The 15,351-nt window shown below is 57.7% G+C and overlaps 1 protein-coding gene across 2 annotated transcripts in view; it reads right to left on the bottom strand.

The window, feature by feature from the left end:
• The window catches only part of AP3B2 (adaptor related protein complex 3 subunit beta 2), a 36,451-nt gene extending 29,619 nt beyond the window's left edge, over positions 1 to 6,832 (bottom strand). For both annotated transcript variants that reach the window (XM_062206312.1, XM_062206314.1), the window contains exon 1: positions 6,690 to 6,832. In XM_062206312.1, coding sequence (XP_062062296.1) covers positions 6,690 to 6,802 — 113 coding nt within the window. In that variant the 5' untranslated portion in view covers positions 6,803 to 6,832. The remainder of the gene's footprint in view (positions 1 to 6,689) is intronic.
• Between the last annotated feature and the right edge of the window lie 8,519 nt (positions 6,833 to 15,351).

Here is a 15,351-nt window from a genome sequence, read left to right on the forward strand (position 1 = left end):
GGTGGACACAGCCCCAATCTCTTCCTTCCCACTCACTGAGTGGGGCATGGTAGGCATTCTTTGGTCAGGTGCGCTTGCACAGTGGACAACCTGCCCAACCATACTTAGACGTCAAGAACAAAGGGGGCGGATATTTGGCACAGCCGTTAAGATGCTGCTTTGGGATGCCCACATCCCATCGCAGAGTGCCTGGTTTGAGTCCTGACTTGCTCCCCATCCATCTTCCTGCTGATGCATCCTGGGAAGCAGCAGAGGATGGCTCAAGTCCTTGGGTCCCTGCTACCCATGTGGGAGACCCAGACCGAGTTCCCAGCCCCAAGTTTCACCTGGCCCAGCCCTGGCTGTTGCAGGCACTTGAGGAGTGAACCAGCAGATGGAAGGTCTCTCTCTCTCTCTCTCTCTCTCTGCCTTTCAAATAAAATGAAAATAAATCATTTTAAAAGGGTGGGCAAGAGAGGCCAGCACTGCGGTGCAGTAGGCTAAGCTTCCACCTGCAGTGCCGGCATCCCATAAGGACACCGGTTCGAGTCCCAGCTGCTCCTCTTCTGATCCAGCTCTCTGCTATGGCCTGGGAAGGCAGTGGAGGATGGCTCAAGTACTTGGGCCCCTGAACCCACATGGAAGACCGGAAGAAGCTCCTGGCTCCTGGCTTTGGATCTGCACAGCTCTGGCTGTTGCGGCCATTTGGGGAGTGAACCAGCAGATAGAAGGCCCCCCTCCCCCTCTCTGTCTGTAATTCTACCTCACAACTAAATAAATAAATCTTTTAAAAAAAAAAGTGTGGGCAAGTGGCACAGTGGCAAACATACCACTTGGGACAACCACATCCCATATAAAACAAATAATAAATTTTTAAAAATTTCAATAAGTGGTTTGTGTGAATAAAACCAAGGGGGGTAAAAAGATGTCTACATACGGCTACAGAGTTGTATGACAGCTTGTGCACGCGTGTGTTGCCAGGACAGGTCCCAGGCGCAGTGAGCAGCTGTGTGGGAACCCTGATAACTCGCAGCTTCTCACTCGAGTGCGGGAAGCCAGCCTTGAGAAGTGTCACTCATGGAAGAAATCAAAAAGCAGCGTGTGCAAACTTAGTCACAGAAGTGACTCACTCAGGAACCACAGCAGATCAGCAACTGGGGACTGCGACACTAGCAGAGGGGAGCGCTCCGTGACAGACAGGGGCCAACGCGCTGCTGCTGAGAGAAGCGTGTGTGGCCGACGCTAAGAGGAAGCGAAGCACTCAGCCCCCTGTGCGCCTTAGGCATGGGCTGCAGGAGTGTGTGTGTGCTGGATGGACAAATCCAAAGGACAGACCCGAGGGCCCAAGAACTTAGAAAACGTCTTTCCTGAAGCGATTTTTATGGAGAGCAAAATAGAAAGATGATGCCTCCCAGGGCCAGCCAGCCCTGGCCATGGTCATCTAAAACCAGCCCCTGGGCCGGCGCCGTGGCTCACTTGGTTAATCCTCCGCCTGTGGCGCTGGCATCTCATATGGGTGCCGGGTTCTAGTCCTGGCTGCTCCTCTTCCAGTCCAGCTCTCTGCTGTGGCCCGGGAAGGCAGTGGAGGATGGCCCAAGTCCTTGGGCCCTGAACCCGCATGGGAGACAGGAAGAAGCACCTGGCTCCTGGCTTCGGATTGGCACAGCGCGCCAGCCATAGCGGCCATTTGGGGAGTGAACCAATGGAAGGAAGACCTTTCTCTCTGTCTCTCTCACTAACTCTGTTAAATAAAAATAAATAAATAAATAAATAAATAAATAAATAAAACCAGCCCCTGCCCCACCTGGAGGGATTCGTACAAACACAGCAGGCATCTCCTCATCTCCCGTGGCCAAGCCACAGCCAGGACAATGCCACCTTGTCACCTTCTCAAGCCCAGACCAGGCCGCCGGCTCCTTGTCGGGCCTGGGCCACACTGAGGGCCTGGACAGTGTGACAGAGCCAGGCACCAGCTTCCCTAAGACACACAGCGCTGCAGCCGCCAGGGCCTCCAAGCACCAGCACCAGCCACACATATCACAGACACTCCCACGATCCCCCCACTAGCCATAACCTACACGCTGCAGGGAGATTTACAGCCCCGTGGCAAACCCTACACATATACCCACAACCCCCAAAGAGACCCAGAGAGACACACAGGCCTTACCTGCAGAAACACATCCGCATTCCCCCATATAAACAGATACACCCCCAGTCTCACAAGCCACAGCCACACCCAGTGTGCACTCAGCTGTGACAAAGCTGGCCACTTGGGCCACAGGCACCAGAGCGGCCAATGGACTTGTACATGGACTCTTTTATGATGAACATAAGCTTCCAAGAAGAACTCAGGGGCCCCCTGACGCCCTTCGGTGAGCTCCCCGGGGTGATGCCTCCTTGGGCTCCAGCACTTTGCCCAGCCTCCTTTAGCTCAGGGCCCCAAATGCCACAGGCCCCTGTCAAATGCACACATCCAGCCTAGTGCGTCACGCCTGGCCCTTGAAGAAGGGGCTCTGAGGGCGGGAGGCTCTGCTGCATGTAGAGACGTGGGATGCCCTCCTGGGGTGAGACCACCGGGCTCCCACCAGCCCAGCTCCCAGGAAGGGAGCGATGTAGAGCAACACAGTGAGGCCATCAAACATTCATGTCCCACGGGCAGATCCCCTTCCACTGCTCTCCTCCCGACCTGACCCCTCGGGGACTCTCCTGGGGGTGGCTGGAGCCAGCCAGGGGGTAGCACACGGCACTTGAGGCCAGTCAACCTCACCTCCCCCCAAGGGAGGGGCTGCTCAAACTCTGCTTTGTCCTGTCCCCAACCTCACCCAGAGGGCCCCCCCCCCCCCCAGCAACCACACCTCGGGGGCAGGAAGAAGGTCAAAGTGGGAGCCCTGTCTGCAAATACATTCCAATCCTCCTCCCCGCAGAGCCCCTAGGGGGCTGGCTCCTCATCTCCCATTTCACACTCTCGGCCCCTGCGCTGTGCCCCCTGCCCACCCCCAGCTCCCCACGCCAGGACCCGAAATGCCAAACCAATCCTCCTGAACCAAAGAGCCCTTGAGCTTCGGAGGAGTCTAGGATGAGAGCAGCAGCCGCCCATCCCTGGCCTTCCTTGATGGCTGGGGGGGGGGGGGTGTCCCAGGGGCCCTCTGTACCGTAGTGGCTGGCTCTGGCCCTGGCCTTGGCCAGGCTCTGGGCAGGGTCCTTCCAGGGAAACTTCTGGGGTGGTTTCCTCCTCCGGGGCCTGCAGCCACCGAAGCTCCTCGGGCTGCAGGGCTTGGTACCAGGGCGGGGGTCCACCGTCTGGTGCCAGCACAGGGCTGGCAGCCTCCTGATCAGGCCCACAGGCCCCCTTGGCCCCTGGCCTCCCCACGGCACCGGGGAGCTGCAGGAATCGCTGCATGGCGGGGCTGGAACCGAGCTGGTCAGGGAGCTGGGGCTGCCTGTCGCTCTCACCAGACAGCCCGGCCCTGAAACTCAGTAATCGGACACTGGCGGGGAGGGAGGTGCTGGTTTCCTCCTCACTGCTGGGAGGCCAGGCCCCAGGAGGGACAGAGGGGCGGAGACTGGGTGTTTGGGTTGAGCAGGACTTGTCTCCCCAAACCTCACGCAGATACGCTAAAGGTTGCCGGATCCAGTGACGGCATCTGTGAGACATGTCTGATGGGAGGTGTGCAGGTCAGTGCGGGCTCCTCCTTGGAGGGTTGATTATTATCAGAGTTCAAGCTTAGCCTAGGAGTTTCCTCTCTCTGTTTCCTGGCTCATGGTGACTGTCTCTCCAGGGCCACCTGCTGCTGCACCGTAGCCTCCACAGCATAAGCCGAACTAGACCTTTTCTTTCCCAAGAAGTGAATATTTTAGTTACAGTGACAAAAGGGGGACTAATGCACGGGGGCTAAGCCTACACCCCACACCCCAGACTCCAGGGAGAGGGGCAGGGTGTTGTACAGACAGAAGCGAGGGACACCCCGTGACCACCCCCAGACCTCAGCTTCCCGGGGAGCCTTCCACAGCCCCTCCCCTCTCTGACTCCAAGCCTCAGGCTCCTCCCCTTGCCTTGGCAGAGCCAGCCCTTGGTTTCTTCCTTCCTCTCAGCCTTCTTCTATCTCTATCTCCACCCCGCCACCCTGGGGCCATCCTTTGGTCACCTCCTTAGCCCTCCACGGCCCCACCTGCCAGCCAGCGCTGGTTGACTTCACCTGCCATGAGTACCGAGTACTGAGCCCCTCGACCCGCAAGTTCCCACCCCCAGTCTTGCTCTCCACTACCTGCCTCTCACCAAAAATGAAGGGCTCCAGGTAAAATCCCCCGCAGCTCGCGGTGCCCACCTGTGCCCGCTTGTCCTCCGTCCGGGCAGAGCTGCTCCTCCTGGTGCTTCCTCTATCCCCCCTGCCTCCTCGCCTCCCAGACTCCTGTCTCCTACCCAGCCACAGTTCAACTTGCTGTAGGCACCTCCCAGCCTCATACCAAACACAAAAATAACAGCAAAAAGACAAACGAACCTCAGAACCGGAGTTCCCTCGAGCAGTTCTCTCTCTTTTGCAATCAAGCTTTTTAAAAGCCATGTTCCCACTCACTGTTTTACTTATTCACCTCCCACTTGCCCTTTTATTCACTCCAGCCTGGGTTTAGATGCTGGGTCACGAACACAGCCAAATGTAGATATGGATAAAGCAGAGACGGTGCCGTTCCAATGATGGCCAAACCTACGTGGATGACATATGTGCAGCCGTTGCACTTGTCCACCTTTTCCGCATGGTCAAAATCGATCATGATAGAATGTTGGGGGAAAAAAAATCTAGTTCCTGTCTGGTCTCCCAGGGCAGGAGATGAGGACTGGATGACCATTGTCATCCAATGGACTCAAATTTCCTTCCCTGCTGGACTTGACCTTGGTGGACACTGATACTACTGACCCTTCCCCTCCTTCCCGAAATCACACTTTGTTTTCTTCCTGCCTGTTGCTTCACTTCTTCTTAGGCACCTGAAACACTCTCCCCTTGCTCTCTGGTCACCCCTAATGTTGTTATTTTCAGGGTTCAGACCTGCACCCTGTCTGAACGCACTGTATGAACTTCACTCCCATCTGCACCTTTAATGGACACATGTATTTTTTTTTTTTTATTTGACAGACAGTTAGACAGTGAGAGAGAGAGAGACAGAGAGAAAGTTCTTCCTTCCACTGGTTCATCCCCAAAAATGGCCACCATGGCCGGTACGCTGCGCCGATCCGAAGCCAGGAGCCAGGTGCTTCCTCCTGGTCTCCCATGGGGTGCAGGGCCCAAGGACTTGGGCCATCCTCCACTGCCTTCCCGGGCCATAGCAGAGAGCTGGCCTGGAAGAGGGGCAACCAGGACAGAATCCGGTGCCCTGACCGGGACTAGAACCCGGGGTGCCAGCGCTGCAGGTGGAGGATTAACCAAGTGAGCCACGGCAACGACCCCAGTCACGTGTATATTAACAATGCCCTGACTGCTCTCATGGAATCCAAATCCCAATATCCATCTACCCACTAGCCTTGCATGTCCCTCGGAGGGCTACAATCTCAGCCTGTCCAAAGCTGGGCTCAACTTTACCTTCCACAGTATGCTTGCAATGCGTCTATCTCTGATTACACCGCAGAGCGGCCCCATCTATCCTGCTCAGGAACTGGTAACCTGGGCGTCTCCCTTACCTTCTCCCAGCCCCTCTCTCCCACCCCCACACCCCATATCCAACAATCACCAGGTCTATAGCTTCTCCCTCCTCAATAGCCCTCAGATCCGCGGCCCCTCTGGGGACCCTAGGCCACTGCTGCTCTGCCTGTCACCGTCACACCCCCTCACTCGCCTCACCTGCCATCCCTTGTCCACAATCCAGCCTGTAATCCTTCCAGAACACCCATCTGGTGATGGCACCAGCTTGGACCCCTCCAGCAGCCATTCCCAGCCTCATTTCTGGTCACTCCAGTGGCTCGCACGGTGACTCTGGCCACACTGCACCTGCGCCCGCAAAGCCGGAGGTCCCCACTCTCCTTCCTTCCCCATTCTCTGCCTGGGAAGCCCCTCGCCCCGCTCCCAGTGCCCCCACTGCACCGAACTGTCACTGTCTGGTTCTCAAGTGTGCGCCTCTCCATAGCAACCTGAGAGCAGTTAGCGCCTCATGCTCACAGCTGCACGGTGGTCAGCACCGGCCAGCATAAGGCGGGCCTTTAATAATTGCTGACCGCAGAATGTACGGATAAACAAAACAATCAAAAGCGGGCTGGAGGAAGGGACTGAAATAGAGGGGCAATGTCGGGGGCAGGAGGAGAGCGTCGGGTGGGAGGTGGGGATCAGGGGGCAGAGAAAGGGCCCGGCCTGTGTCTGCACGCGGGGCGAGGCCCCAGGTCCAAACTCCTGTTTGCCGGCCTAGATCCCCATCCCCCACCTAAAAGAAAATTTGGAGCCCTCCCTCCTAGCGCGGATAAACGTGGGAAACGCGCAAGCCGGCTGCCAGCAGGAGGAACCCCAGAGAGGAAGCAGGCTGGCCCAGCCCCCGCTCCGGGTCTGCCCCTCCGGACGGGGAGCGCCCGTCGGCCCCGGGCTGCAGGGAGGGGGCTGGGCGGCCTTCCGGCGGGGCCGGGGCCGGGGCCGGGGCGGGGCCTGTGCGGGCCAGGCGGGCGGGCGGGCCCGGGCGCTGTCCATGGTGCCCGCGCGCCTCGCCCAGGCCCGGCCCTCCGCGCGCTCGCTCACCGCTTGTAGTCGGAGGAGAAGATGCCGCCGCTCGCCGGGTCGTGGCCGTATTCGGGCTCCCCGGGGCCGGCGGAGCCGCCCTTGTCTTCGCTGTAGGCGGGGGCGGCCGACATGGGGAGGCCGGGGGTAGGGCTTCGCTGGGCAGGAGGAGGCTGCGGGGCCGGGGTCCGCGCCGGGGCCGAGGCCGGGAGGCCGCGCTGGGCGGACGAGGTCGGTGCGCGGCCCGCGCGCTGCAGAAGCTGCGGGTGGTGGTGTTGGCGGCGGGGCTGCTGCTGCGCGCGGGCGCATCAATCAGAGCCGCGCACCGAGGACCTGAAAGGCACCGGCGCCGGCGAGCCCAGGGCGCGTCCGCAAGGGGGCGGAGAGGGCGGCCGCGCCGGCCCCGCCCCAGTCCCGCGGAAATCCCCTCTCCCGGATGCTTCCTGCCCTTTAAAGGGACCTCGCGCACCTGCCGGGCTTGGGGTGGGCGCAGAAGGGGACGGCCGTCCTGGGGATGCGCAACGCCTGCCCGGGCCTGCGACCACCTGGCCTAGCGGCTCCGCTCACCCCAGACACAAGAGAGGATGCTCACCCACCCAGAGGGGGAGGGGGACAGGAGGTGGTGCCGTCTATGGAAAGGCTGGCGGGGTGGGTGGGGGGGCTTCCAGGCAGAGAGGTGGGGTATGGGTTACAGAAGACAGTGAAACCGTAATGAAGCTTTGGAAAAATACTTTAATGACCCCTTCTGAGGTCCCCACACCATCCGGGAGGGCCCAACGGCACGCCTAGTCCACAGTTAGGTCCATGTCCATGGACACCTAGGAAGGAAGGGAAAAGGCTGGGTTAGGGGCTGGTGCGACCACCAGAACTCCTGGGTCGTGTGATGCCGGGGGTCCCGAGGAAGGTAGGACTGCCGGCCAGAATCAGAGGGAAAAAAACGAACCCGGCTGGGAGGAGGAATAGGCTCAACATGGGCCAGAGTTTGAGGCATCAAGTTGGGTGGCCAGGGGCCTCTGGGCTGGACTTGGGTCGTGTTAGAGTTCATAAAGACTGGTCTAACTGTAATAAAATTAACAGCTCCTCTGTGGACAGGGATCCCGAATGCTCAGAGGCCAGGTGGAAATGGACAGGGCCCGGGAAGGCGGAGCTTGGCTCGGTAGGAAGGGTCTGTTGGGGGAATGAGAATGTGACCGGGAGCTGTGAGCTTGGGGCCTGCCCGAACAAAGTGCATCTGGAGTTCGGAGGCACGTGGCTCCGTGGCTCCGTGGCTCCGGCGGAGGGCAGAGGGTCTGGATTTAAGAGGAGCCCCCCCATGGATTCCGCGCTTACCAAGCTGCCGGGGTCCCCTTCCGGGTGGATCAGGCTCAGAGCAAAGTGCACGCAGTTGCTGCGCGTGGGGTGATAGGCAGGCGGGTCGGCGTCCATGGCCTCGCGGACTCGGCGCTCCAACAGCACGCGGTCCACGCCGCCGCGTCGCCTTAGGACACGCCAGAGCAGGCGGGAGCGCAGCAGCGGGCGCTGGCCCTGTTTGCACACCACGCCTTCGGAGGAGCGCACTATGGAGTCCAACCCCAAGCCGCCGCCGGAGCTCCTGCCTGTGGGTTTTGCCAGGCAGCGACACATCAGAGCCAGGTTTAGGTGCAGTGCCCCGTGGCCCTGCACCCGCACTTTCCCCACCTGGAGGACCCCTGAGCCCCACACTCTGGCTGCTCAAGCTCGCATCTTCAGAGACCCACACCCCAGCCCAGGACCACGGTCTTCACCCCGGAACGGCACGCCCGCTGCTGGGGTGTGCATGGCCCAGCCGCCTCTCCCTGCACACATGGGCCCGTGTGTTTCAGTTGGAGGTGCTCACCCTCAAAGTGGATGATCTCTCCGCGGCCACAGTATACACCCACGTGGGCCCCGCACCAAAGGTCTCGCAAGGGGGACATCATCCTGAACAGGAAGAGGTCTCCAGGCTCCGGCTCCCTGTCGCTCAGCTCCACAATCTCAAAGTGCTGACCCAGGTAAGCCTCAGAGAGGAAGAACTTAAGGGTGCTGACTGCCCCAATCACGGTCTGGGAAGAGAAAGGATTGGACCACAGGGCATTTGCACATGCTGCTGGAAAGAGTGGTTGGGTCCTTCCACTGACCACAGATGCTGTATCCAGGGCTCCACACCTGCTTCCCTGTGCTGAGTGACTCCAGAGGCCTAGACATCAGGTATTCAAACATGAGCCACCCCTGAGAACCGCACCCTCCCTCCCCCCAGCAATGGGGGCCTTCTCCCCAGCCAGTCTTATCTTCTCATTAAGTTCTGGCTGCTTCTCCTCCCCTCCCCCTGCTGTGGGCCCCCCTTCCCCAACCATCTCCCATCTTGCCACTCCTGGAGGCAGCACCAGCTTGCTGTCCGGTGGTACCTGAGTTGAGCAGGAGATCTGAAGAAACAAGAAAGCCTGAGTGAGATCTGAACCCCAGCACGGGCCTCTCCTCCCAAGTCCAGCAACCTTAGCCGCAAACATCTTTGTAGCAGCTGCCTCTTTGATCCTTTGTGTAATCACAGAGAGATATCATGGGGACTGGTGCTGTGGCATAGTGAGCTAAGTAAGCCTTGGTCTGTGGCACCGGCATCCCATGTGGGTGCCGGTTTGCGTCCCGGCTTCTCCTCTTCTGATCCAGCTCTCTGCTATGGCTGGGAAAACAGTGGATGATGGCCCCTGCACCTGCGTGGGAGACCCACTCCTGGCTCCTGTCTTCAGATCAGCTCAGCTCTGGCTGTTGTAGCCATTTGGGGAGTGAGCCAGTGGATGGAAGACCTTTCTCTTTGTCTCTCCCTCTCTCTGTTTGTAACTCTACCTCTCAAATAAACCTTAAAAAAAAAAAAAAGAAGGGTACCATGTCCCCACTTCCAAGGTAAGGACACAGGTTCGTCACCAGAGTGCACCCAGCTGATGTGTACCTATGTGACCCTGTGTGCCTAACACCAATCACTTCTCTTCCTCTATTGGAAAGTGACAGATCCATTTAATTTGGCCACCTCCTATCTTTTTTTTAAATTTTATTTATTTACTTGAGAGCTAGAGTTACAGACAGTGAGAGGGAGAGACAGAGAGAAAGATCTTCTGGCCGTTGGTTCACTCCCCAAATGGCCACAATGGCGGGAGCTGTGCCGATCCAAAGCCAGGTGCTTCTTCCGGGTCTCCCACATGGGTGCAGGGGCCCAAGGACTTGGGCCATCTTCTTCTGCTTTCCTAGGCCATAGCAGAGAGCTGGATCGGAAGAGGAGCAACCAGGACTAGAACCGGTGCCCGTATGGGATGTTGGTGCTGCAGGCAGAGGATTAACCCACTGTGCCACGGCACCGGCCCCGCCACCTCCTATCTGTACAGAGAGCTTTGGGGATTAGGAAGATGGTCCCATTGCCTGGGCTGTGCGCGAGATTCAGTCTCAGAGCCTGGGAACAGGGTGGAGCTGGGGCCCCCAAGGGCAGTGAGCTCTCCTGGAGTGGTAGAGAGCTGGGAGCAGGAAGTGACACCCACGTGCACACACACACACACGCACACACACACAGGCCCGGGACTCTGGGCATCTTCGTGGGAAGGGAGGTGACTGACTCCAGCAGAGCTGCCCTGTGTGGGAAAGACCTAGACACACGTGGTGCTGCAGAGGGCGGCCGCCCCGGGCCGCACTGCCCCTCCCACCCCAGACCGTTTCTCTCCCTCCTGTCCTTGGCTTCCGGCTGAGCGAATCTCCTTTTCTCCAACTGGGAGCCACAGAAGAACCAGGCAACCATCCCAGGCTGCCTGAGGACTTCCACATTTCAGAATTGAAAGCCTCATATCCCGGGCACCTGGGAAAACCTGGACAGCCACTCGCCCCCGGAGCTCAAGCCTGCGGCTTTCGCCTCCCTGGACCTCAGAAAGCCGTGGGCAGTACTGAAGCGCAGAAGCACCCTTTGGCTTTGGTTAAGGTGTCCTACCGTCCACCGGGCTGGGAGGGCACGGGAGTTGCTGCTTCCCCTCCCCCCCATAGCCACTGGGCCCAAGCAGGGTGACAGCAATGGACGACGGGCACCTGCCCTGGCCCCAGCGCAGTCCGTGGGTATCCTGCCTGGGCAGAAGCCAAGATGGACCGAAGATTTCTGCTCCAGTTACCTGGGAGGTGAAGCTCATCTGGGGAGAAAAAACAGCCGTCACCACCCGGCCCCTCTGCCCGCCGCGCTCCTGCTGAGGCTGTGCACCATGTCTGAGTGGCTGTGTGTCTCTGTGTCCAAGTGTGGCTCTCCACTCCTGCCTGTGGGCCTGCGCTAGAACGCTGGGCACAGGACCGAGAGGCCCCGTCGTGGCTGGACCATGTCTCTTTATGGGCCATGGGGTAAGTCACTTCCTGTCTCTGGACCACAGCTTTCTCCTGTGTGAGTGGCGTGGGGGGGGGGGGGTAGGGGGGCTGGGCAGCACAGGACCGTGGCCCTGACAGTTCTTTGTGGGCGGGGTCTGCTAATCTAAGGTCTGCCCCCCCTGAGCTTGCAGATTCGGGTGCCAAGAGCAGGGCTGGGGAGAACGCATCTTCTCACCTCAGAGGACAAGAACAATGGGTCCTCAGAGGCCCGTGGCCTCCCTGTCACCCCTGCCCCAGAGCTCAGTGGAAATCACCCAGCTGGAAAGACCCTGCGAGCCTCTGAAAGCTCCTCCCAGTGGAGGTGGGGTGGGGAGGTTCTCTGGCCACAGTCAGGGTCTGGAGGTAGGGGATCCAGATCAACACGTGGGTGCTGTGTTTGCAGTGAGAGCAGCATGTGCTGTCAGGGCCACACGGGGCTTTGGCACTGTTGGTCATGCAGTAGGCACTGTTTGTATCATTCCCATTTCATGGATGAGAAAACTGAGACTTGGTGAGGTCGCCAGTGTTACAAGCTAGTAACTAAGGCAGAACCAAGATTCAAGCTGAGGTGGTCTGGCTGCAGGACCCATGTCCTTAACCACTGAACGGTATGGCCTCTCTCATGCTGCCAGCCCACCAGGCTGACCCCCACCATCCCCCCACCTGGAAGTCCTGATGCTTCCTGGTCTGGACAAAGAGCCCCCCTTACACCTGCAAGGCCCTGGAGCCGTAAGAGCTGGGGACACAATGTCCTATCTCAGGCCGACCGGCCCAACAACACTGCCCACCCCGCTGGGTCTCCCTGCGTGCGGCGTGAGCTTTCGTCCCTCTCACCTTGACTGAAGCTTTCAGGAGGACGGAAAATTCACAATGATCCTGTGACTGGGAGTAGGGGTGACCCACAGACTCTCTGGGGTCCAGGGCCTTGCCCTTCCCCCACTGCTAGATCCCTGTGGGGCCTCCACCCAGTGTGACCCTGTCCCTGCCCACGGGCCTTGTGGGACCAGCATGGAAGCCCTTGGCCATGGCTATGGTCTGGTTTGAATTTCCAGCCGCTGCCCTCCCCTTCGGCCTGGCCCTGGACAACGAGCAGGTGCCTCTGTGCAAGACAAGGCTTTGGGCTCCTTGCTCCTCGCCAGCCACCTGTGGCCAGGACAGAGGCCAGGGCTCCCGCCTGCACAAGAGTAAGCATTTCCCCAGCACAGCCTGCCCTGGCCCTTCCTTCCCTTACAGGACCTTCAGTCACCCCTTCCCTCTCGGCATGGAGAGAGCCCCCCCCCCCCGAGTCTGCGCCCCCAGTCCAAGCTGCTCACCTTGTAGTGGCCACGCTCCACACTGTGCGGGACAATCTCCTGTGGCCAGAGCAGGCAGGACAAGCTGTCCATCTCTCGGGCAGATAAAGGGGTGAAGCAGGAAGCCCCGGGGCCCTGTTCTGATCATCACTGGCCCGGCCAGTCTGACGGCAGTACTCCGTCCTCCTGGCAAAGCCTGGGGCAGGTGAGAAGCCAGAGACTGCAAAGCTGGGGTCCTGGGCCCTCAGCCACCCTCGCCCCTCCTCCTGGGGTTCAGCTGTACCCCAGATCTGCTTGTACCTGCTCTGAGAACCAGCTCTCCCTCCTTCCTGACCTCCAGGGTGCTCAATGCCCTCTCTACTGTGGTCAGAGAAAAGACAGTGACTCCAGCTCCTGTGTGTGGAGGCTCCCTCTGTGGATAACCTATGGTCTACACTGGCGAGCTTGCCATGTGCACTTGGCTGTGTGCCTTTGGCAATTGGGGCGTAGTGTTCTGTAAGTATCAATGAGGGCAGAAGTGGTGGAGGGCGTTGTTGGGATTGTCTGACTTGACTGATTGTGGGTACGGTTTTTCTCCGTTGTTAAGACTGGGGCTTTAAGACTTCCAGCTATGGGGTTGCCTGTTCCTTCAATTCTGTCAAGTTTCGCTCCGGGTTTTGAAGGAATCATTAGGTACATGAACATTTTATGATGGTTCTGTCTTTCTGAGGTGATGAGTGCCCCTGCAGATACTTTGTGCTGTGAGATGGCTTTGACCACAAACCTCATCTCTTCCGCCAGTCACTTCCTTTAGCCTGTTGAAGTCTTTATTCTAAAAGGGCATCTCCTGTAGCTGCAGTCCACTTGAGTCCTGCTTTTTATTCATCTTGGCAATCTCTACCTTTCAATGTTTCGTCCATGGATATTTAGTGTACTCATTACAATTAGATTTAGGGGCCAGCGCCACAGCTCAATAGGCTAATCCTCTGCCTGCAGCACTGGCACACCAGGCTCTAGTCCCGGTTGGGGTGCCGGATTCTGTCCTGATTGCCCCTCTTCCAGGCCAGCTCTCTGCTGTGGCCCAGGAAGGCAGTGGAGGATGGCCCAAGTGCTTGGGCCCTGCACCCCATGGGAGACTAGGAGAAAGCACCTGGCTCCTGGCTTTGGATCAGCGTGGTGCGCCGGCTGTAGCAGCCATTGGGGGTGAACCAAGGGAAAAAGGAAGACCTTTCTCTCTGTCTCTCTCTCTCACTGTCCACTCTGCCTGTCAAAAAAATAAAAATAAAAAAAAAAAACAATTAGATTTAGGTCTGCCATGATTTGTTTTCTGTTTTTCTCTTCTGATTTTTGTCCCCTTCGCTGACTCCTTTTGGCGTATTTTAAAAGAATTCCATGTTAATTGTCTATTAACACTTAGCTCTTCCTCTTTGTCTTAGATAAGGGGGGCTTCAGAAAGTTCATGGAAATTGTGTATTATGAAAAGATTTCAAAATTCGTTTTCGCCACAACAAACTTAACTTTTAATTGCATGGTCCATATAGGGATTACAGTGTAACTAATTACATTTAAAAAGTCTATGGCCGGTGCCGTGGCTCACTAGGCTAATCCTCCACTGGCACCCCAGGTTCTAGTCCTGGTTGGGGCGCTGGGTTCTAGTCCCAGTTGCCCCTCTTCCAGGCCAGCTCTCTGCTGTGGCCCGGGAAGGCAGTGGAGGATGACCCAAGTGCTTGGGCCCCTGCATCCACATGGGAGACCAGAAGGAAGCACCTGGCTCCTGGCTTCGGATCGGTGCAGCATGCCGGCCGTAGCGGCCATTTGGGGGGCTGAACTAACGGAAGGAAGACCTTTCTCTCTGTCTCTCTCACTGTCTAACTCTGCCTGTCAAAAAAAAAAAAAAGTCTACTAAAAGATAATATTACACAAATACACATGAAATACAGACACTTGCAGCTGATGTTTTGTGACCTTGGTGAAGAGACCCGAATCCCGTATCAGAGTGCCTGGGTTCAAGTCCCGCCTCCACTCTGGCTTCCAGCTTCCTGCTAATGCACACTGTGGTAGCAGGTGATAGTTCAAGCAGTTACTTACCACCCACCACCCATGTGGGATCCAGATTGACTTCCTGGATCCAGGCTTCAGCTGTTTGGGAAGTGAATCAGCAGACAGCAGTTTTCTGTCTGAGTGTGTCTCTCACTACCTCTCAAATAAATTAGTAAATAAGCCTTTACAAAAACAAACCATAAGAGGCCTTGCAACGATATTGATCCATTCACCACCATCCCCTGCTCCATCCTTTTTTTTTTTTTGCTTTATTTGTATATATATTTTATGTACATGCATCACCATTTCCACAAGATACTGTTACAAGTTTTACTTTAAGCTGTCCTGTGTATTTATTTATTTTCAAGTATTTGGAAGGCAGAGAGACAGAGGAGATAGAGAGCTTCCATCTCTGGGTCACTCCCCAGATGCCTGCCACGGGCCAAGGGCCAAGCCCGGCCAAAGCCAGGAGGAGCTAAGAATTCGACTGGGGTCTCCTGCATGGGGTGGGAGGGACTCGGCCGCTTGACCCATCACCTGCTGCCTCCTAGGGTGTGCATTAGCAGGAAGCTAATTGGAAGCAGAACTGGGGCTTCAACTCAGCACAGATACAGATCGCAGGTGCCCAAGTGCCACCGTGTTAGCCACCGTGCCGAACACCTGTCCCATCCTGTGTGTGTGTGTGTTTATTTATTTATTTGAAAGGCAGAGTTACAGAGACGGGAAGAGACAGAGCGAAATCTTCCATTGGCTTGTTCATCCCTCATATGACCATAATGGCCAGGGCTGGGCCAGGCCAAAGCTAGGAGCCAAGAGCTTCTTCCAGGTCTCCCACATGGGTGCAGGGGGCCAAGCACTTGGGCCATCTTCTGCTGCTTTCCCAGGTGCATTAGTGGAGAGCTGGGTCGAAGTGGAGCAGCTGGGACACGAACCATATGGGATGTTGGTGCTGCAGACGGTGGCTTAATCTGCGGCCCTGTCCCATGTGTTTTAAAGAAAGGTAGAAGAAAAAC

This window comes from Lepus europaeus, chromosome 11, assembly GCF_033115175.1.
Source record: "Lepus europaeus isolate LE1 chromosome 11, mLepTim1.pri, whole genome shotgun sequence".
NCBI lineage: Eukaryota > Metazoa > Chordata > Mammalia > Lagomorpha > Leporidae > Lepus > Lepus europaeus.